This window comes from Mirounga angustirostris, unplaced genomic scaffold (genome assembly GCF_029215605.1).
Source record: "Mirounga angustirostris isolate CCGP_5_RB_7025 unplaced genomic scaffold, mMirAng1.0.hap1 SCAF_9, whole genome shotgun sequence".
Taxonomy (NCBI): domain Eukaryota; kingdom Metazoa; phylum Chordata; class Mammalia; order Carnivora; family Phocidae; genus Mirounga; species Mirounga angustirostris.
The window spans coordinates 120,137,218-120,160,634 of record NW_026991717.1 but is presented as its reverse complement, the minus strand read 5'-3'; the positions used below and the strand labels follow the sequence as shown (position 1 = coordinate 120,160,634).

The window sequence follows — 23,417 nt, the reverse complement described above, 5'->3', positions numbered from 1 at the left end:
GCAGGCACTGACATTTGATAAATTATTCTTCATAATCCACCGCTGGCTGTCATAAATCTAATCTTTCAACGTTCCCCATCTTAATAACTTGTACAGCCTCACAGGGTGACGTCTCTGTCTCTGCCTGTGACAGAGATCTCTGGGATAGAAGAAATTGTGCAGAATGAGGTGCAATATGAAGCCAGGACCCCCCACAAGCCAGGGCCCGGGCCACATAGGTGTCTGTGAGGTAATCACAGTATAGAAGCAGTGAGCCGCCCTCGGAACCATGGGGTGTCTGCGAGCCAAGTGCTCACAGCCCATCACATGAGTGAGAGACAGTGAGGCCAGGAGCTCAGTCCCAAGAGTCAGGCAGACAGCTCCACACCCTCACCGGCAACCTACCCACGTGAGGACTTAGTGCCTCTTCTCTAAACTTGAGCTTCGTTTGGTATAAGGGACGTCAGGACATCTTTGCTCGACAGGGACCAAATGCTCAACCAAGGGTACTTTCTTATAGCTGCATAATGTTTGTTGCCCTCAAAGTGCTCTTATGTGCTCTCAACCTTCTCTTGAAGTTAGACAGAGGAGACATAATTGCCCCCACTTTATAGAGAACACATTCGCTAAAGGTCATTCATTTATTCATCCATCAAATGCTTAAGTGACTAATATAAGCAGGGCACTGTGCTAGTCACTGGGGACTCAACAGGGACTGGGTCCAAATCAGGTACAGCCACCACCCTCTGGAGTCACCACTGGAACTTGAAGTCCAGTGGCAAGACAGGAATTAATCAAGTAATCAAAGGTAAAAGTAAATGGCCAATTCTGATACATGATATGAAGGGAGAGGTAGCTGATACCATAAGAGCCTGTGTTCAGGGCGCCTGGGTGGCTCAGTCGTTGAGCGTCTGCCTTCGGCTCAGGTCATGATCCCAGGGTCCTGGGATCGAGTCCCACATCGGGCTTCCTGCTCAGCAGGAAGCCTGCTTCTCGCTCTCCCACTCCCCCTGCTTGTGTTCCTGCTCTCGCTATCTCTCTCTCTGTCAAATAAATAAATAAAATCTTTAAAAAAAAAAAAAAAAAAGAGCCTGTGTTCAGAGAGGCTGCTCAGGGAGTGCTTCTTCGAGGAGGTGACAAAGAACTGAGACCTGAAGAATGAGGAGCCAGTTAACTAGATGAAGGAAGGGAGGAGGAGCCATCTAGGCAGAGGGAAAGGCTTGTGTGAACCATACACAAGGGGACTAAGACAGCGACATGAGAGCCAGAAAGAAGATGGCCAACAATTCCCACCCCAGAATCCAGGCTGACTTGGGCCCCCCAGGTCTCCCCCTGGGGGAGGAGTCCTCATCCGCAGCTCACACCTATGGTGGGGGAAAAGCCCGGCCATGGTGGCGCACACACATTTCTGGCAAGGCCTGGGACTGCTAAACCCTGATGGGCTCACCCTCATAAAGCTATAAAACTCCAAAGGCCTCTTTCCAACAACCTTCAGAGGTTCCTACACCAAAAAATAAAGGAAGAGAGGAAATAAGGCAGGGGGGCCTTGCTTACGGTGGCACCATTTCCTGTCAGGATAGACTTCCCCAGCCTTTGGGAGGTGGCAAAATGCCCACACGACAAATGAGTCTCAGCTTTGTTCCTATGCCTCAGAGCCCCGAATAAGAGAGCTCAGGTACCGGGGGCCTGGGTGGCTCAGTCATTAAGCGTCTGCCTTCGGCTCAGGTCGTGATCCCAGGGTCCTGGGATTGAGTCCTGCATCGGGCTCCCTGCTCGGTGGGAAGCCTGCTTCTCCCTCTCCCACTCCCCCTGCTTGTGTTCCCTCTCTCGCTGTGTCTCTCTCTGTCGAATAAATAAATAAAATCTTTAAAAAAAAAAGAGAGAGCTCAGGTACCAAAGCCCTGGCAATCTTTCTAGAACACCTGAGTAAGAAGTTTTCCAGATTCGCTTTGCATGTGACAGCAGCAGTGCCCAGGGATTTTTAAAGGAGGCAAACCCAGACCTTCGAGATCTACTGCGAAGAGAAAGCCCACATTTGGGGGACATTACATGCATGCCTGGCTGACCCCAGCGAAGCGAAGGGAGGGTAAAGAACATGAGCTCTGGTGTCAGCAGCCCTACCTGCCAACATCCAGCCGTGTGGCCTTGGGCAAAGTGCTTAGGGCCATTAACATTCTACAAAATGGGAGTGATGGTAACAATACTCATTTTGCCAGGGTGTTCTAAGTGTTAAAGGATATTACGCATCTAGAGCAGGGGCAACAGCCCGTGCCTGTTTTTGTACAGCCCACCAGCTAAGAATTTTTTTTTTTACATTTTTAAATGTTTGAAAAAACCCAAAGGGGACGCCTGGGTGGCTCAGTTGGTTAAGCATCTGCCTTCAGCTCAGGTCATGATCTCGGGGTCCTGGGATCAAGTCCCAGGTAGGGCTCCCTGCTCGGCGGGGAGTCTGCTCCTCCCTCTCCCTCTGCCCCGCCCCACCCCTCGCTCTCTCTTTCTCTCTCTGTCTCAAATAAATAAAATCTTTAAAAAAAAAAAAAAAAAGAATAGCATTTTGTGATATTTGAAAACTATATGAAATTCGATTTCGGTGTCCCTGAATGAACTTTCACTGGGACACAGCATGCCCATTCATTACACGTTGTCCGTGGCGGCTCCCACGTTGCCACGGCAGAGCTAAGCAGTTGTGACAGAGACCCTCTGGCCCGCAACACCTCAAATACTTACTAGCTGGCCTGATGGTGGGCAGAGAAATAGGCCCTCAAAGATGTCCATGTCCCAATCCCCAAAGGTGTGATTAGGTTAAGGCTCCCCAAATGGGGAGAGCAGCCTGGAGTACTAGGGGGCCCAAGGGAATCACAGGGTCCTTATAAAAGGGAGGCAGGAGGGCCGGAGTCAGAGCAGCAGATATGACAGAGGGAGGTGAGGTAAAGAACGAGAGCAAGAGACTGAAAGATACCATATGGCTGGCTGCGATGATAGAGGACGGCGCCACACACTGAGGAACGCAGGCGGGCTCTAGAAGCGGGACAAGGCAAGACATTCTCCCTGAAAGCCTCTAGAAGGAACGCAGCCCAGCCAACCCTTGAATTTTAGGTTTTCTGATCCACAGAATGGGAAGATAATAAATGTGTCTTGTCTGAAACCACTAAATTTGGGCTCATTTGTCACAGCAGTGCTAGGACCCTAACCCAGGCCTCTACCAGGAAGAAGCTTGCTGACCCCTGATGCGGAGCATTAGAGTACCACTCTCAGCACACGTCTGTTTTATTCTTTTGTTGCATTTCCCAGGGCGATGTTGAGACTAGAGGGCTGGGGACCGGGACAGCAGTTGCACTAGGCGTGTGACCACGGGTCACGCGTGAACCCCAAGCCATGGCACCAGGAGGGCACATCACAGCTCTGGTTCTGTGCCAGGTGATGACACCTCGAACCAGTCCTGCTCTCCCCTCCCTGTGCAAGGGGTCCTCCACTCCCCCGGCTGCCTCTAACATGGTATTCCTTCCCAGGCCCCAGGTCAAATCCTAAAACCAGCCTCTTCCCAAGAAGTTCAGTTTCCTTTTTGACCTCACACAAAACCACCAGTCATCAGCTCACACTGCAAAGATGGAAGAGCAGTGGGGCCCCGGGGAGATGTACTCCTGTGATGGTGACTTGCAGGAGCTGGAGTTTATAGGAGAGGAACAGCCTCTCCTATAAACCTGGCTACAGGGACACTCATACACTCTCTCTCTCTCTCTCAGAGCTCTCATTAGATCAGGGTGCTGATGACTTTTTTTTTTTTTTTAAAGATTTTATTTATTTGACAGAGAGACACAGCGAGAGAGGGAACACAAGCAGAGGGAGTGGGAGAGGGAGAAGCAGGCTTCCCGCTGAGCAGGGAGCCCGATGTGGGGCTCGATCCCAGGACCCTGGGATCATGACCCGAGCCGAAGGCAGACGCTTAACGACTGAGCCACCCAGGCACCCCTGATGACTTTTTTTCTAATGTCTGGAAACCAGGAACCCAATGCTGGACCCAGCCTCTAATGCTAAACCCCAAATTGCTCAGTCCCACATAGACTCTCCACCAACTCTCTGACCACCGACTCTAAGGAGAAAGGGAAAGCCACTGTGGATGGTGCCACTCTCTACAGAGAGCCCGTCACTGACTGCTGACCTTGGATCCCCATGCACACCCGACACATGTCTCCAGCTGCATCTTTCAGTATCTCTTTGTCCTGCTACCACCACCCCCTTCTGTTCCCAGACAGATCCATGCTCTTTCCCACCCGAGGCCTCTGCATTCTCTGTTCTCTCTGCCTCCTTCTCCTAATCATCCCTGGTCTCAGCTTAGTCGCCACTTAGTCCTCAGAAAGACCCCCCAGCCTCCCAAACTCAGAGCACCCTGTACTTTTCCCTCATGGCATTTATCATGGGTGTCGTTGAACTTTTATTCTTTTTATTCTTCTGGTCACTTGTGTAACATCTGCCATTCCCCTACAACACGATCAGAAGACCATGGTGGGCGCTTGTTTGGCTACATAAACCCTGGAACCCACACAACAGAAGTCCAACAAACATCAGCTGAGCCAGTAAACGAACAGACAAATGACTTGTGACGTCCAACAGGAGAAAGGCTATGGAGGGTCCAAACACACACCTGTGGGACAACCAAGCCACCCAAGCCAAGCACCTGCCCCTGCCCGGCCCAGGGCCCCGTGTTCCCAGCTCCAGCCCTGGGCCCAGGCAGCACAGCCCCCTCTCATCTCACTCCAGGGTCAGGCACCCCCCCCGCCCCACCCCCAAGGTGACGCCCACCAGAGACGACATCCTCAGCTTAGGCCACTCCACCTGCCCAAGATGCCCTCTCCGGGCCTTTCAGCTTGTTCTCCTTTTGACAGCACTCAAGTCCTGCTCAGGTTTTGCCTTCTCCAGAAGACCCCAGTTCGCCCCTCTCGGTGGCCCTACTGCAGATTCCAAGAGCACCTGAGAGATGTAGCCCAAACCTCAGATGACTCATCTCGTCCTGACCTCTTGTTGAGCTGTCTCTAGCTCCTCCTGTCCCTAAAACAGAAGCCCCCTCAGGAGTCAGAGTTGCGGGGTGAGTCAGTGACTCAACTAGAGCGCCGACACAGCGCCTTCCTGTGACTCTCCCACCCCGGAGTTCTGCCCTCTGAGTGAAGGAACTAGGGTTCCTATCCCACCTCTGCCACTACCCAGCCCTGTGACCTTAAGGAAGTTGCTTCAGTGTCTCTGGGTCTAAATTCCTCACTTGATAAAGGGGGGTGTTGGAGTCCTTGGTCCCTGATGGCCTTCCTAATTCTGTGATCCTGTAACTCTTACTTTCTGTCCTGCACTCCTATGATGGTGCCCCAGCCCACACCAGCCTCCCTCTATGCGCACACAAACACACACACACACACACACTCAAATCTGGTTCTCCACCCCGAGTCAGCTTACCCTTCCTGGTGACACAGGCACACACACAAGGAGTCACCTCCAAAGTGGCACAGACCAGACCACGGCGAAGGGCCCCCCACGGCAGAAACCACTAAGGGAGCCCAGCCTGGGACATGGGCTTGCTCCTCAAGCCCCATGAATAAAGAAGCAGGCACAGCTGCCCTATTCATAATCAGCATAAAAAACTGATTAGCCCTTTCCAGATTAAACATTATTGTTTCAACGATGAACATAAATCAGCCAGACGTGGAGGGCTTGCTTCTCTCTGCTGCCAAGGAGCTGCAGCAGGTAGGCCGCGCGTGGGGACCTGGGCACAGTGCGAAGGGAGGAGGACTCCTCCCTGGAGAAGGGCCCGGCTCTCAGAAGGTACACAGGAGGGCAGACCGCTCCTCACCCCCATTGCCAGCCCCCTCCGTGCGAGCACAGAGGAGCAGCACCTTTTCCAGAGGTGAGAAGGAGGAGAAGAACCAAACCACCCTACCGCATGCTTCTTAGAGCACCTCCTCAGCCATGTGATTGGCTCTTGAGGCAACATAGGTCCAGGGCCAGCCTGGGGCCGAAGGCAAGATGGCAGGCCGGTGCGCTGTTAGGGGGAAGAGTGTGGCCCTCAGGCACAGACTGGGTTTCATAAGCCCTACGGTGTGGCCTTGAACCCGGCCCCACACCTCCTGCAGCAGCCTGTGGGGTTGAAGCGTGTATGTCTCTACAGTCATTTAACACTCGGGTTCAGTTCCCAGCTGAGCTGCTGTCCCACTATGTGATCCTGAGTAAGTCACTTAGTGTTACAATTTAGTAAGCTTCACCTGGGGAAAATGGGGAAAGGGACACCTAACTCCCCTCGCTTTTGTGAGGACTAAAATGAGGCTGTGTATTTGAAAACATCTAACACGTGCTAGGGAAGGAGAAAACAATAAATATGCAGTTCCTTGACCTCTCTGTCCCACCTCCCACTCGGGAATGCTGGGAGAAGCCATAAACTGCTAGGACGGGAAACTTGGGGAAAGGCCCCGGGCTCCTTCCAGTGAGCAAGAGCACTCAAGGGTTAGGACCTTGGGATCTTCAGTCAGCCCTGGTTTTGCTCCCAACTCAGCCTCCTGTCTCTGTGCAACCTCAGACACACGTCTCAACCTCTCTGGCCTTGGCTCAGATGAGAGTACTCCCCCCGCAGGGCAGCCCTGGGGATTACAGGGGGACAGAGCTGCACAGCACCCACCAGCCGTCCATCCCTCCAGATCTTTCCCCTGCTCCCTCCTGCAACTTCAGCATTTGCACCTGAGCCTGGGGGCTCTTTCTCTGTGGCTGTGAAGTTAGGAAGCTGGTGTATAAACACCCAATCTTCTCCCTTGGCCCTTGGGTGGGATGATTTTAAGGCGAGTGTTTGGCACCATGTCCCAATGTCCCCACACGGCAGCCGGTTTAAGGGCCTTCTCTTCCCTGAACCACGTTCCCTCTTCCCTCCTAGCTGCACCAGACCTTCCCACAAAACCACTCTCACCAGAAGCCTCTCCTTGGAGTCGTCCTTCTGGGAGTGCCTGGCCAGGATGAGCACCTCCCACGTGGCGAGCATCCAGCTGAGGTGGGTGACTGTGTTCCCTCTAAGACCGTAGGGGACCCAGGCCTCCAAATCATCGCTCTGTCCCGGCCGTGGCTCCCTCGGACACGGGGAGAAGGTATCAGAGCCGCAACAATCCCATCACCCTGCCCACTCAGCCAACCTGAGCCCCGAGCAGCCTGCGAGGAGAGACCCACCCCCTCCCCCTGCGGAGGGGAAGGCAGGCCGTGAGTTCATGCAATGAGAAGATGAGGACCCTGCGGTCCGCCTGGCAGTCCCGAGGGCACAAGGGCCACTGGCAGGGCAGCTCCTCCAAGAGCAGTGGCTGCGGCACTCATTCTCCGACTTGTGGCCAGCCGGGGACACTGGCACTGAGCTCCTGAGAGAGGCCGAGGGGAGAAAAGCTGGCCAGGCCCCAGCTTCAGGAAACAACTAAGACAGGCTCAAAAGGGAGAGTTCACCTGTACCAGATGCAGAGGAAGGAAAGAGCCTCCTTGCGTGGCTCCTGCCTCGCACCCCTCCAGCCGTCCTGCACTGTTGGCCGACTCTGCCCAAAATCAGCCATGGAGGCCTGCACACACACGCATGCGCACATGCACGCACACACACACAGACACTATTAGCTGATGTGACTGAACACGGGTTCTAAGACCTGGGGCCCATGGTGACCCCCTAAAGCCTGCGCACCAAGATCCAGTGCTTACACCCCTATAGCCACTCTACTGCCCTCCAGAACGCGGGCCCTCTTCGGGGGGCAGCCCTAGCGAGAAGGGTGGGGGCCCAGGCAACTGAGTTCAAAGCCTGGCTCTGCATCTTCTAGCTAGGAGACTGGGGCTATTACTTAACCTCCCAGGGCCCCCGCTTCCTCATCTGGAAACCTGGAATGGTAAAATCTACCAGCCTTGCAGAATTATTGTAACGGTTAGAAATAATATCTATAAAACATCCAGCCAATGTGTACTACCTGGCAAGTACCACACAGAAACTCTCAACGATATTATCATCCGCTGACATGAACGTCTTTTATGCCACATTCTGCCTTGCTGCTTCCCACCCCACCCCACCTGTCACCTTAGGGTTTAAACAAGAGGGATGACATGTTCTGATGGACCCCACCTCCTCCGACCTCCGCAATTGGTCAGGGACTGGACGTTGGTATTTGTTTCCCTGGGCGACCATAACAAATCACTGCTAACGGGTGCTTAAAACAACAGAAATGTATTGCCTCCCAGTTCTGGGGGCCAGCAGTCTGAAATCAAGGTGTTGGCAGGCCTGCGTGCCCTCTGAGGGCCCCCGGGAGGAGCCTTCCTGGCTCTTCCTAATTTCCAGTGGCTGCCAGCGATCTTGGCAGTTCCTTCGTTTGCAGCTGCATCCCTTGAATCTCTACTGCCACCTCCTTGCAAGGCCACCAGTCCCTGGATGTAGGGCCCACCCCAATCCACTATAAACTCCTTAAATTACCGAATTACAGCCGCAAACGCCTCATTTCACGTTCTCAGGTTTTAGGTAGAGAGGAATGGGGTGGAGGAGCGTGGGGGACACCATTCAACCCAGTACAACACCTGACTTAGGCTCAGTTGGGCAGAGTCCTGATCTGGAATTTCATAAAAAGAAAGTGGAGTTGGGGTGGGGGTGGGGGAGGCCCCGCTGGGGGCAGACCTGGGAAGAGGTGAGGCTGAGGGATGCCAAAGGCAGTGGCTCATGCAGGAAAGCAGCCATGAATGAAGTCGACCTGCAGAAAGAACAGGAGAGACAGAGAGGAGTCCTGGAAGAGCACCCCAAAAGCCCTACTCAACCCCATCCCTTCCCAAAGCATGGTCACAGGACACAGGAAGTCTGCCCTCTTGCCTCAGCTTGTTCCAGCTGGGGTTCCAATCCTCACGACTACAAAAGTGCTCATGCTCTCACCTGCTCGAGCTTGAATTGTGGCCCCCAAATATTCATATGTTGGGGTCACAGCCTCCAGCACCTAACCTTCAGAATATGACCTCACTTGGAAAGTGTCATTGCAGATGCAATTAGTTAAGATGAGGTCACCCTGGCATGGGGTGAGGGGGCACTAAGCCAATATGACGGTGTCCCTATGAAAGGGGGCAATTTGGACACAGAGACAGACATGCTCACAGGAAGCACGCCAGGCGAGTGTGAAGGCAGAGATCAGGGTAGCACTTCTACAGGCCAAGGAAGGACGAAGTTGGCCAGCAAACCACGAGAAGCTAGAGGGGAGGCCGGGAGCAGACTCCCCCTCACAGCCTCGGCTGCACCAGCCCCGCCGGCACCTGGGTCTCGGACTCCTGCCCACCAGAGCTGAGACAACAGATTTCTGGTGTTTGAGCCACCGGTCCGTGGAGCTTTGTTAGAGCAGTCCTCGCAATCTAACACAGCCCAGCCGCGGGGCCCTTGCCGCCCAGCCCTGCAGCTCTGCTCCCGGGCACCGTGGAGCCGCCCCACCGGCCCACCACCAGCCTCCAAGGGCCTCGCACTTTCGCTCCTCCAGTCTGCCTCTCCTCCGAGGGCCACCTCCTCCAAGAGCCCTCTTCTGAACTTCCCCCTGAACTTCCCCTGCATCAGCCCCACAGCTGAGTGCTTAATTGTTCTCTATAATTACTTCCTCTGTGAATTGTTCTGTCTGCCCGGCTTGGGGAGGGAGGGATGTGGCTCTGACATATTCTATATCCCCCAAAGCGTTGGCACAGAGGTAAGTACCTATCGGCTGCTCAACAAATCTGTATTTTCTGAGTGAGCGAAGCAGTGGGTAGTGGGCCCTGACCTTCCAGAGTCTGTGAATGGGGCCACCATCAGCTGAGGCACTCTCTCCAGCAAGCAGGCCCAACGCAGCAGCTAAGCAGAGGGTCTGGGTTTGGGCACCACCCTACAAGTTAGACCCCCAAAGAGTGGGGGATGTACCATGAGCCTGGTCTGCAGATTGAAAGTGAACGGTGAGCACATGGGTATAATCATCCCAAACCACCAGCAAGTGGGAGGGCTGGCCAAAGGATACAAAGAACACCCAGAATCCTTGCACCGTGAGGGATGAACTTATGAAAAGAGGGCTTCCTCAAGTCCATAGGAGGCCACAAAGTCCCATGTAGGGCAAAAGCCACGGAGCCCCTCCAGGATTCTTTGGCAGCAAGACCAGCTGTGTCTCTGAATGTTGGCCTTCTCACTCCAGGCAGCAAGCTCCCAGCCCTCAACAGGAGGATGAGCACTGGATTGGGAGTCAAGAGACCTGGGTTCGAGTTCTGCTCCCACCATCACCCAGTTGTGCCACTCTGGGCCAGTGACCTCCCTCACTGAGCCTCAGTTTCCTCACCTGTGAAACACGGGCCTTGAGTGAGGTGATTTCTAAACCATCACAGCCCAAGAGTTAGTGATTCTCTTGGGTAACTTTTGCCTAAGGCACCGGCCACTGAATGACAAAGGCCAAACAAGAAAAGCCAGTGTTTGTCAACCCCCAGGAAGATCCAGGCACCGGTGGGGGTGCTGAATACAATTGAGGGTCCCAGTGTGCCTGCTTCATTTTGTCCTCACAGGAGCTCTGCACGTGAGGACCAGAGCTAACAGCTGCCAGGATTCACTGTGCAGCCCAGATGGGCCCTAGCTCTCCATCCTCGTCATGGCCCTATTAGTGCAGAGGTTCTGTCAGCATCCCTGTTTACAGACGAGGGGACTAAGGCTAGAAAGAACTAATGACACAGTGAAAATCTGGTAGCATTTGGGATTCGTGCAAGGCTCTCTGACTCCAAAGCCTATTTGATTAATCAGTATGCCATACCACCTCAGAAATGACCCTTCTGTTCTTTCCAGAAGCCAGATCCTGCCCTTGCCCTCAGCCCACAGTTGAGACAGCCCCAGACACACCCTCACCCAGCCCTCCACAGGCTCCTACAGGAACACCCCAGGGGACTATGGAAGCGAGACTGAGGCAGGAGCAGAGCTGGCCACCCCAAGGACTCCAGGACCCATCACACCATGCCATGACGTCCTGGGTCAGAGTGTCTCCGCGCAGGTAACAACTCATTAGTGAGCACCTCTGGTGTGCCAGGCACTGGGCAGTGCTCCGAAAGAACCCCAAGAAGAGCGGGAGGAGACCACCCACCCCAGGAACTTAAACCCAGCACTGAAATGACCAGACGCAAGAGGTCAAACCAAGTGCTCTGGACCCACGGTCCAACCTGGGTGAGGTCAGTGAAGTCTTCAAGGGGACAGGGGCACTCAAAATCATTCTGTAATTCAGCGCAACCACATTTACTAACACCTACTATGTGCAGAGCCCACACTAGGCCCCGTACGAGGTTCAAGATAGAAAAGCAACCAACCTTAATGCAACAAACAACTGCATAAGAGCTGTGACAGGGACAGAAAGTACCCAGGGGAAACACAAAAGAGTCACGAATCCTGACTGGGGGTGTGTGAGGAGCCAAGGGTACGATTTCACTGGAAACCATAAAATAATGGTTTATTTGTAAAATAACCCAACTGTAAAATAATAGTAGGACTGATCTCAGAGGGTCTTAAGTGAGAAGTTGATCCGTGCAGAACTGAGACAGTGCCTGACACCCAGCAAGCATTCAGACCGTGTGTACATCGTGTGCTGGTATCGTCAGACCCGGAGCTCAAAGGATGAGAAAGGGCCTGCTGAGTTAAGAAGGGGAAGTGAGAGGACAGGCCTGGGGTGCATGGAGTGAAACCCCATGTGGCCAGGGGTCACCGTGTGAAGACTGGAGCGGGGGGTGAGGCTGGAAAGAAAGTGAGGAGCAGCCCCTGACCTGCTCTCTGGGGGGCTCTGGTCCACAGGCACGAGAGGAACGTGGCCCAGGCTAGGTAAGGGCCACACAGAAGCTATGGAACAACAGACCGAAGGTGCCCTGGAGACGGAGCGGAGCCCCAAGGAGGAGGCTTTGCAGGGCTGGGCAGGGCAGCTGCTCAGGGTGGAGGCAGGGGCCAGGAGGCCGCCTCAGTCTCTCCCCCAGTGACTAATGGCACACCATCCGTCCTAGCTGACATTAATGCTTCCCACCATCCATCTCCTACTCATTAAATTACCATTTTATGGCCAAAATCTCTCTCCCATAATTGATAAAAATCTCCTTTTGATGTTCAGTATGATTGGGGGGAAAATGTTTTTTTATTCTTCATTATGTTTTTAATATAAATGTATTTTTTATTGAGAGCTGCTGGGAAGCCCGGAGGAGGTGACTCTCTCTCTCTTGCCCCCAAGTCCTCCCCACACACAGCTTTGCGGCCACCAGCTCGTTCTGTTCCACTCCCAGAATGCTCACACGGCAGCCGTCTCGGGGAACCAGAGGCCAGAACAAAGGTTGTGCTGAGGACCAAGGGAAGCAGATCTAAAGACAGCTGAAGCCCGCCAGGTGGTCCTCAGCTCCAGGCCAGCGGAGCAGCCCGGGTGGTGAAGGGTGAGCTGGCCTCAGCCAGGCCCCTGGCGGAGTGCGAGGACAGGGGCAAGAGCTCTGGGGCACAGGGACACCCAGGGGCTGGCACAGCAATGGGCACAGGGGTACACACAATAAATGTGTGTAACTAAGAAAAGGGCAGGGAGAAGCTGGAGCAACACTGGAAAGAAGGCTGCAAGGAATACGAGATGGAAGCATGTGTCACCAAGGAGGGGAAGTCTTCTGCCAGCCATGGGCCACCCCCCCCCCCCAGCCCCGGTAGAATCAGCTCCTCTGGCCCGTCTGCCCTAACCGTGTCCCTCACCCCCGTCCAACCCAGCGCATGTCTGTCCCCGCCTACACCCACACCCAGCTCCTGCAGGACGAGGGAAGCCGAGTCCTGCTGCCACCCTGCAAGGAGGAGGGCTGGGTCCTGAACACAGCACAGCCACCAGCTGGTGACCCTGGGCCTCCGTGGCTGCCCCCAACCCCTCACCCGGGGAGTCAGCTCTAGGCACCGAGAGCACAAAGCAGCTGCTGCTGATGGCCTCAGGACACTGCTCTGGTTGACGCGGCCTGGCTGAGCTGCCAGTACCCCCACCCCAATGTGGGGGTCACAGGGCAGTACTTAAGAAGCCCAGGGGACAGGCCCCCAAGGCAGCAAGGGAAGGGGCTGACATTTCCTTGGGTACTGATCAGGGAAGAGAAAGGAGGATTCTACTAGCAAAGCAGTATCTGGGACGGAGAGCCATACCAGCTACCAGAAAACCTGGTTAAAGATCCAACTCTGCCATTTACAAGGCTCTCAGAATCTGGGTTCCTCGCACGCATAAAGCATCCAGCGTAACACCAGAATCATACTGACATGTGCTGGCCATTTGCCCTTTGCCTACAGGCTCCACACACTCCACGGCCGTTAATTCCTTTAATCCCACAGTCAGCCTGTGCAGCATGTACTGTCACTATCCCATTTTACAGATGAGGAAAATGAGAGACAGAGAAGATAAGTAGCACGCCCAAGGTCACACAGCCAATACAACAGTAAGCAGTTTAGCTTCTGCCCACCTCCGAGTCTGAATAGGAAGCTCGACTGTCAGGACCAAGGGCACAGATGTGTAGTCCTGACTGAGGGCCAGGTGGGAACCATGAGGGATAATTTTATGTGTCAACTTGGCTGAGCCATGGTGCCCAGACACTTGGTCAGACTTTACTCTAATGTCTCTGTAAGAATGTTTCTGAATGAGATTTACATTTAAATCTGTAGACTTTTGGAGGGCCTGGGTGGCTCAGTCGGTTAAGCATCCGATTCTTGGTTTCAGCTCAGGTCATGATCTCATGGGTCATGACCTCATGGGTCTTCAGACCAAGCCCCGCATCGGGCTCTGCGCTCAGCAGGGATACTGCCTGAGGATTCTCTCTCTCTGCCCCTCCCCTGACTCACGTGCACACACACTCTCTCTCCCTCTAAAATAAATAAATCTTTTTTAAAAATCAGTAGACTTTGGGGGCACCTGGGTGGCTTAGTCGTTAAGCGTCTGCCTTCGGCTCAGGTCATGATCCCAGGGTCTTGGGATCAAGCCCCGCACCGGGCTCCCTGCTCAGCGGGAAGCCTGCTTCTCCCTCCCCCACTCCCCCTGCTTGTGTTCCCTCTCTCGCTGTATCTCTCTCTGTCAAATAAATAAATAAAATCTTTGAAAAAAAAATTTTAAAAAAAATCAGTAGACTTTGAGTAAAGCAGATGGCCCTCTATAACGTGGGTGGGCCTCATCCAATCAGTTGAAGGCCTGATTAGAACAAGACTGACCTCCTGGAGCAACAGGGAATTCTGCCAGCAGACGGCCTTTAGACTCAAACTGCAATATCGGCTCTTCCTGGATCTCCAACCAGATGCCTCCCCACTCACACCAAAGATGCAAGATTTACCAGCCTCCATAATTGCATAAGCCAATTCCTTAAAACCAATCAATCTTTTTACTTATTTTACACACACACACACACACACACACACACACACACACACCCTATTGACTCTGTTTCTCTGGAGAACCCTGACTAATAGAAGAAGGAAATCCAGCCCTGGCAGAGCTGCCACCTGCAGGAAGGGGTGCCCAGAGTGGGTGCCTTTTCCTGCTTTTCACACAGTTCTCCAGGTACCAGCAGAGGTTCTACATGCAGGCATGCAGAAATGACAAGGATCAGCCCAGAGTTTGCCATCCTCCATCCATGCCCAGCGCCCCCTCACCCAGCCCTGAGGCCTCCATGGAAGCCCCTGCTCCAATCTCTGTCTAGGGTCTGCACTGCCCCCACCTGGTGCCCCCACCACCAGGAAGCCCTCATATGGGCCAGGCGTTCTCCTACCTCACCTCCCTGCCTTCTACTTCTGCTCCTGCTGGTCCTCAAGCCAAGAGTGCCTTCTCTCTGCCACCCCCCACCCAAGCTTAATAAATGACAGAGGTTCCTGGGGGAAAAGTTTCTTTATCTCTTTCCTGAACTTTTGCTTATAACTTGAGCCTTTAAAGCAAGACAACAATGTTACCCTCCACCTGTACCTGTAGGTCCATAAGAAATCACAAGGTGTGCATTCTCCCACCTGATGCACAGTGGTTCTCTTCCATGTTCCAATGGCCACTCTGGACAGATGGTCCATCAAGAACATGGATCTCCTGTGACACACAGCATGTGTCCCCGGGTACTATAGGAAGTTACAGAACAAGTTCAAGTCTAGATCAGACTTGATTTGACTTGAAGACTGATATGATAAATCATGTTTCAGAGGGGCATCTGGGTGGCACAGTCGGTTGAGCATCTAACTCTTGGTTTCAGCTCAGATTGTGATCTCGGGGTCTTAAGATCGAGCCCCACATTGGGCTCCACACTCAGTGTGGAGTCTGCTTGAGATTCTCTCTCAATCTGCCCCTCCCCCCTGCACATGTGCACACACTCTCTCTCTCTAAAATAAATAATTTAGAAAGTCAGAAATTAATAAAATACTGCAGTTTAAAAAAAAAAAAACCAACATATTTCAGAGTACACAAGCCAAACCCCAATCCCCCAACATCAGTACAAGCGGTGCCCCTAACAAAGGTATTTCTGTGCATCACTCTGGCACCTGACCTCATTTCCTTCAGTTTTTCATACAATTTTAGAGCTAGAAAGAACCTTAATCTGATTCAAGTATATTCCAAAACAAAAAGCAAAACTGGATCATTTACTGAAATATATTGTAATGAGATCAGACTGTGTGTGTGTGTGTGTGTGTGTTAAGGACGGGGTGGGAGGAGGGATGTGAGTAGGTCCATGACCACCAATAACTGTACCAGTGCAGCTGACAATTCTATCACCTCTTCCTAAGTCCCACTATAACTCCCCTCCCCAAGCTTTCTACCCACCTCAAACCTCCCACCTTCCCTTTCCCCACCTGGGAAAGACGTCCTCATCTCCCACCTCGCCAAGAAAATCTGGCCCCACTCCATCCTTCTTTGCTTGGGTCCCTCTCCAAGTTCTCCTCTCTCCCTCAGGCTCATGTTATGAAAAAAACACTTGAGGCCCTTCATAGTGTGACCTCAGCACCAACTTTGCAACCTCAGCTCCACTATTCACCAACCTGAACCCCACATGCTAGTTAAGAAGACTATCACCATGCAATCTCTGTACGTTATGCTTTCCCATGCCTGTACCTTTGCTTAGCCCATCTCACCAATCAGAAGTCCCCTCCTGCAACCTCTGCTTCTTCCAATCCCAGCCATCCTTGAGAGCCTGGGTCAGATGCCATCTGCTTCAGACAGCCTCCACCCACCCAAAAGTAACCTCTCTCCCCGTCTCTCTCCCTCTCTCTTTCCTGTAAACCCTGTGGGCATGCACATGGCCAGCTACCACAGTGATGTGTACCTCCCAATGACCCCACACTACAAGGTCTGGAATGAGGTCTTACCCATCCTTGGCTAAACCCAAAGCTTCTAGCACTGTGCCTTCCTCACTAAATACCAGCTGCTTGGACAACAACGAGCGAGAAGGAAAATGAAGGAACAGGTATCAAAACACAGAACTACAGGCTGCTCATGCCTGCAGGGGGCCTCTGAGGGCTCCTAGTCCAGAAGAGGAATGTGTAAGGATGGGCTGGTGGTCAGAACCCTGCCAGGTCCTCCAGCAGGGAGCCAAGAACTCCTGGGGACCAAGGTGGTCAATAACCTCATGGCTTAGGCCTATGTTTGCCCCATTCAGGGTGCAAAGGTGTCAGCCTGGGCTCCTTCCACGGCATGAACCATGACCAGGAGAAGAAAGAACTCAAGCCTCAGCCAGTCAGGGCTGCCCTCTCCTGGAAAGGGCCAAGTCTTCAGCATCCTTCCCTGACACTCAAGCTCCGGCGCCATCTGCTGGCTATGGTCGGCACTGCACCTGGACCTACAGTCCCAGGGGCAGTTAGGGGACCAAGGTGGAGACCATTTCCAACCCTCTCCAGACCCAGGTCACTTTGGAGTCACCAAAAATGACCCCCACCTCCTAGAGTTCGGGCTGCTAACTGCTTCCCAGATCCTGTCCTTCAGGACTTAAGCCTAGCATTTAAAATAAAAGGAAAAAAAGCAAGCTTCTTTCTGGTAATACTAGCTGAGAAACTTCCAAGACACAGACATACAGACACAGAAAATAGATTTCCAAACGATTTCCTCCAAACAGGAGCTCTGTTACATAGGAGACAAAGCACTAGGCTGGCAGTCAGAAGATCCGAGGCCTCGTCCTGTCGCTCACACCCTTCTCCCTTAGCTTTGCGGCCCCACCCCCACCCCAGCCACACACACCCCTATGCCACGACAGTGCCCCTCTACTCGCTCTCCCTCCACGCTGATTGCACTGGCTGTTGTACAGGGATTCGCACGGATTCAGAGCCACATGTAAATCATGGGGCTCAGGAGAGATGCAAGCTCACTCTCATCTCCCACACCCTGCTGGGGACACCCCTCAGGGCCAGCCCCATCTGCCTGGGACAGGGACTGGTGTGAGGACACCAGTGACCCTGTAAGGCCTCTGCTGATGGGAAGGGTCCTCAAGAGGCACAGATGCAATCAACCAGTGCAGCCCCAACACACCAGCTCGAGCTCCCTCTAGCCTCTCCCTGCTCTTTCAGTCTGAGATTCAGGGGCAGCTACACAGTCTTTGAGCTCCAGGGGTCTTCAGAGCCCATCCGAGGACTTGAACCCAGCCAGCAGATGGTGATACATGACAGTCTCGGCCCCCTTTAACCACATTCCTGAAACCAGGGATGAAACAGAGCTTTCCACGGAGGGTCCCAGGGCCGATGTGGAGCCCACAATCAGTGGGATCTGCTCAGACCTCTTCCTGGCAGGGAGAGCTGCTCCCCATCAGTGTCATGGGAGAGGCGGGAGGAGGAGGGAAGTGCAGAGTGAGTGACTTTCCCCGCCCTCACACCCCCACACCCACCTACCCTGCTTCCCACGCAGCCCCTTTCCCCTCCCTCCACCCACAGACTGAGAAAGTGTGTCACCAGAGAACAAATGCCATCTTCCCGGGAGGGAGGAGGAAGCAGGAGGGAGAGCAAAGAGTTCAACTGTGTGCCTGTGGGGGCCGGGCTAAGAAACCTGAGGTTGCTGAGCTTCCCAGCTGTGAAGGACGCCCCCTCAGAACCGTGACCTTGACATTAGCCTCCCTTCTCTGAGGGCTCGAGACAAGCTCAGGACTACATGGCCAGGGGGACTAGAGAAGAGGCCCTGAAGATGCAGATGAAATCTTTTGACCCCAAACATCCTTTGGCCAGCTGGGTGGGCCCCACCATGAAGCTGACACCCCAAACTTCTCATCTCACTCCACCCTGACTTAGAGGGGGCCACTGACCAGCTCTTGCCTCCCCCTAAGGCTCTCCATAGACAAGCTGGCCTCCAAGGGTTAATCTGCTGCCTTCCTTCCCTTGCATCCGCCCCCACTGAGCTGCCACATGCCAGCAATGATGCACTTCGCACTGTTATTACAGTGATTTATTTAGTTTTAATTTGGGGGTGAATCTCGTGCTATAGGAAGCAGGAGGCCCATAGTCTTGGCAAGAAGCAAAGCCACGCACGGGCCTGTGCCGTGCCAATCCTGTCCCCTCCGCCTGGGGTCCCTCCATCCTAACCCTGCTCCTCCTGGCCTCCAGCCCTAAATTGGGTTTACCCTTCGCTGAATCTCCTCCACCTAAGCCTTTATCCCTCATCTGCAAAATGGGGTAAATAACAGTCCCTACCTCCCACGTTTACCCTGAGGGAGCGGTGAGATAATGCAGGGGGCACAGTACAACTGTTCTTACACAGTAAAGCCTCAATAATTGACAGATGTTATTAGGTTGGACCCTATGGATCCCATCACATTGCAGAACAATAGCAATCGCATATCAGCTATTTCAGATGGTTCAAGTCATCTTTTTTACGGAGGGCCACTGAGGCGCCTTGTAACCCCTTTGACTTCACTACTGAGAGTTGCCGGGAAGTACATTTCCGCTCCAGCGGCGGAGCCCCAGCCCCCCAGCAGCGAGAGCTCTGCCAGGCCCTTCGAGAACACGGCAGCCCAGGACCCAGCCGTCCTGGCCCTGGCAGCTACCCACCTCCTGGCCCAGGTCCTCACGGATGACCTGGCGGACCTCTTGTATGCTGCTCTGCGGGGCCTGGCTGTGGAGCACCTTCAGCGTGCTGGTGTACTCCTCCGGCAGCAGGTAGTCCAGGGCCCCCAGGTGCTGGCCCACCTTGATGAAAGTGCCCCGGTTGGCACAGCACAGCTCAAAGAGACGCCTGGCAGAACGGAGGTGCACCTGCAGGGAGACAGGCCAGCGCCAGAGAGGTGTGAGCGCCCGCTGTCCACAGGACATCGTTCCCTCTTCCTGCCCCCTCTGCCGGAAAACCCTGATTTGCTCCCCAGAGTACGTACACACACACACACGCACGCACGCACGCACACACGCATGCACCTTCACTCGCCTTCTGCTTCAGTGCTCTCCTCCAGTCTTGGGACCTAGAGCAGTCGATCCCAGCCTCAGCCGGAGGCCGGCCTCCTCAGACGCCCGATGCTCCCATGCTTCTGGTCTTCTTCGCATCAAAAGTCACCCGGCCCAGGGACCAGAGCACTCGTTCAAGGCTTTTAACCAAATCTAATCTACTAATGATTCAGTTGAGGGTGCACAGAGTAAAAGTACGTGCCACCCAAGCCTCAGATACACTAATAACACTATCTGCTTAGAGGTCTACAGTTTCTAAATCATGGTCATGTGCATCATTTCTTTGAATCCTTACAGCAGCTCAGGGAGTCAGGTACTGGTATCTTTAAAAATAAGAAACTCAGATGTTGTGCTTATGAAGAAATAGCTCATAAAGATCAAAGGAGGTCTAGAAAAGGAGGTCTAGAAAATGCTCCAAACCTGCAGCTCTTTTAACTCAGCACACTTTCACAGGGATCTCCTCTTAACTGGAAGAAAAGTTTACTGGGAAATGTCAGGTGCATGGAACAGGCAGCTGGGTGGGTCGCCTAGGACAGGGCAGCCTTAACTTGCAGCCTGATGCCCTCTGTCCTTCCAGAGCTGGGAGATGGCCCCCCTTAGGCCCCAGGCTGTGTATCCCCCAGGTATCACTCCAGCTCAGCCGAGGGTCCTGGAACTGTGAGGGTCCTGCCCTCCTGGAGCTACAGCTTCTGAGGCAGGATGGGGCCATGAGCACAGAGAGAAGGAAAGGGAACCCAGTGCCCTGTGGGACCCCTTCCACCCACAAAATCAACCAAGAGGGGGTAAACATCTACAACGGACTTACAGTCTCTTAAGTGTTATGGAAGATACTGACATAATTAAGCACATATTGGAGGCAATAAACCACCTGAGGAATTAAATAACTTTTGGCAACAACGATGGAAGAAACAGTTAAAGATCCTATACAATTAGTTGCCAAGCGAACCACACAGAAAACTGTTCCTTTAGAAATTAAGAAGATAACACCACAGTCCTCAACACCCTTGTCCCAGCAGCCAGGGAGCCCATCTCCCCTGCCCCACCACAGCAGAGGAGATGCCCTGAACTCCGGCTGGCCCTGCTAGACGCCTCTGCCTCCCACCCCAATGCACTCTTGGGGAACCCTATACACATATGCTCCATCCCCCTGGGCAGAGTCCTCCAGCCTGGATGCAAATACCTGGTCCAAGCTGGGCCACGGAGAGTCTTTTTTTCCCCGATAGGAGGACCAGGAAGAAGGACATTAATCCTAAGAAATTAAGAGAGAGAGCATGCTCTTAGATGTGTCAAAGGATTGTGGGAAAGGGGTAGATTCTCTTTAAGACTCTGGAGCTGGGGACTCAGCAGACCAGTGGCAGACGGCAGGAAATGAGTGGTGTGGCTGGCCAAGGCCATGCTCAAGCCCTGGTTTCAAGGAAGTGAGAAAGAAGGCACACATGGTCAAACATGGAACTGGGCATTTCCTCCCAGAGCAAAGGTCCAGGCTGGTGTGAACAAATGACTTCTTGGAGCTCAAATAATCATTCCCCAAATTCCAACCCAGAGGAGGAGAGGTCATAATCACTGGCAGAATGAGAGGCAACAGACAGGCATCCACAACCCATCAGTCCTGAGATACAGCAAGACTGCAGCCCACGTCCGGCCGGCACCCAGCGGCCCTCTCCCCCAGGGAGGCACGCTCAGCCCCCACGTCAAAGCTGCTCTGGAGTCAAGACCACATGGAAGCAGAGGACCGGAAGGTGAGGTGAGGACACACCCCACTTTCCCCTCCCTGCCCAGTAAAGACCTCAGCCACTGTGTATTCACTGGGACTTACAGCAGGCCAGGTTCCGTGCCCCACCCCCCCACCCCCAGCACATGGGAAGACGTGACCGAGCCGCTCGCACGCAGAGAATGACTCGCAACACCAGGATCACACTGAGAACCGCAGAAGCTCAGATGCAAGAAACAAGGGGGCTGGAATTAGAGGCGAGGCTTGGCTCACAGGAGGGCAGGTGGCTGTGTGGTGCTCAGATCTATGGCCTCCAGGCTCCAAGTCACCCTTCTCCGCCCTGCGCTGTGACCCTGGGGCTGCACACTGTCATTTCTCCTCTGTCAGATGGCTTCTTATTCGGCTTTGTCAACAGCTGGCTCTGGAGGAACACTGAGGCCACAGAGGGCAAGGGGGCTCTCTTCCTGGTGCCGATGTGCCATTTTAGCTCAGCAGCCAGCAGGCCGGTGGTTTGGGGTGTGCCCTTCGTGGCCCTCCCAGACCAGCCCACCCTCACTAAATTTCCCCACTACCAGGCAGGTCCCTCTGATGGACCAACTTGGGCCCACACCCTCAGGCAAGTGTTCTGACCAGCCAGCAGGCTGCTCCCATCCAATAGCTCCGGGCCACACCCTCCTGCAAATTCCACCGCCACCCAGTAGGCCGCTCCCATGGACCGTGCCTTCCACCGTGTGTCTGCTCCCCATGGGGCAGACCTCCACCTCAGTCTCCCAGGCGGGAGGCCGTCGGCTGAGGTCTGTCCTGGCTCACTACCCCTCAGCCCCAGAGGGGGCGTCTGCTTTATGTGCTTACTACTTCTCCACCCTAGGATCTTCTTTTACTCCTTTTAGGAGTTAACGACCCTTTACTTTTACCAGTTAATAATCTGTTCTCTTAAGTTTTCCGCCCTTGAACCCTCCTGCACTGTTGGTGGGAATGCAAACTGGTGCAGCCACTCTGGGAAACAGTATGGAGGTTCCTCAGAAAGTTAAAACTAGAGCTACCCTATGATCCAGCAATCACACTAGTAGGTATTTACCCAAAGCATACAAAAATACTAACTCAAAGGGATACACCCATCCTGGTGTTTACGGCAGCAGTGTCTACACCAGCCAAATTATGGAAACAGCCTATAATGAATGACTAAAGAAGATGTGAGATAGATAGATAGATATACACATATATATGAATATTACTCAGCCATAAAAGAGAATGAAATCCTGCCATTTGCAACAACATGGATGGAGATAGAGAGTATTATGCTAAGGAAAATAAGTAAGTCACTCAGAGAAAGACAAATACCATATCATCTCATTCATATGTGGAATTTGAGAAACAAAATAAATAAGCAAAGGGGGAAAAAAAAGAGAGAGAGAGGCAAACCAAGAAACACTCAGCTATAGAGAACTGATGGTTCCCAGAGGAGGGGGGGGGGGAGGGATGAGAGAAACAGGTGATGGGGATTAAGGAGTGCACTTGCTTTGATGAGCCCCAGGTGAGGTACGGAAGTGTTGAATCACTATATTGTACACCTAACTCTAATATTACACTGTATGTTAACTAAATGGAATTTAAATAAAAACTTTAATAAATAGTCAATAAATAAATAAACAAAAGACTGGATTCCATGCTGAACTTTTTAATACAGTGTGTGTTCTGCAGTTTATTTACATGATAATCAGCATGAAATAAAGATCTCAGAAATTAAAAAAATAAAATGTTTTCCCCAGTCAGATTACTGGTGTGACTGGTTCCCGATAGATACACAGGATTGGTCCCTGAAATCAAATTTGAATAAACTAGGATAAAAAGAAGGGCATTTCAGATCAAGAGGACAATATAGCAACACATATCTGCGTGCTAAAGACCTACTCCACCGTTTTCTTTAGACTGGATTCGTATCTGCATTTGTCTCTGCCACCGGCAGCCCTCAGAAAGCACCAGCCTAGAGGATGTTAGTTGAAAGATGAAAAAAAAAATAAGAAAGAATGAAAGCATCAGCCCACTGCCCCTCACCTGCGGCTGGAGCCAGTCCTACATAGGGTACCTCTAGGCACAAAGTTATGGTCACCTACAAGACATTGTGTGGACACTACAGGGAGCCCTCTCTGATCACACAAGCCCAGGAAAGCTGGTTGCCTCCCAACTCACCAGCCACTTGGCACATGAGCCGTAGGGGCAGAGACCATGTGTGTCCCCTGTACGCTGTGGGCAAGCTGTGCATGCGCCGTAAATGTAGATTGATGATGACTATGGGTTATATGCTCACAAAACCACCACCCATGAAGCTGCGTCAGCATCTACTGCAAATGGCACCCACATTTC

At 53.0% G+C, this 23,417-nt stretch overlaps 1 protein-coding gene across 12 annotated transcripts in view; it reads right to left on the bottom strand.

Annotated features, from left to right (window-relative positions):
• The window catches only part of ADCK1 (aarF domain containing kinase 1), a 144,767-nt gene that overhangs the window by 79,870 nt on the left and 41,480 nt on the right, over positions 1-23,417 (bottom strand). For 10 of the 12 annotated variants that reach the window (XR_010405286.1, XM_064571422.1, XM_064571423.1 and 7 more), the window contains exon 4: positions 18,956-19,159. The exons of the other annotated variants lie outside the window; for them this stretch is intronic. Coding sequence is in view for 9 of the 10 variants with exons in the window: in XM_064571422.1 (XP_064427492.1) it covers positions 18,956-19,159 (204 nt within the window). In the remaining variant the exon portion in view is untranslated. The remainder of the gene's footprint in view (positions 1-18,955; positions 19,160-23,417) is intronic. 12 annotated transcript variants of the gene reach the window in all.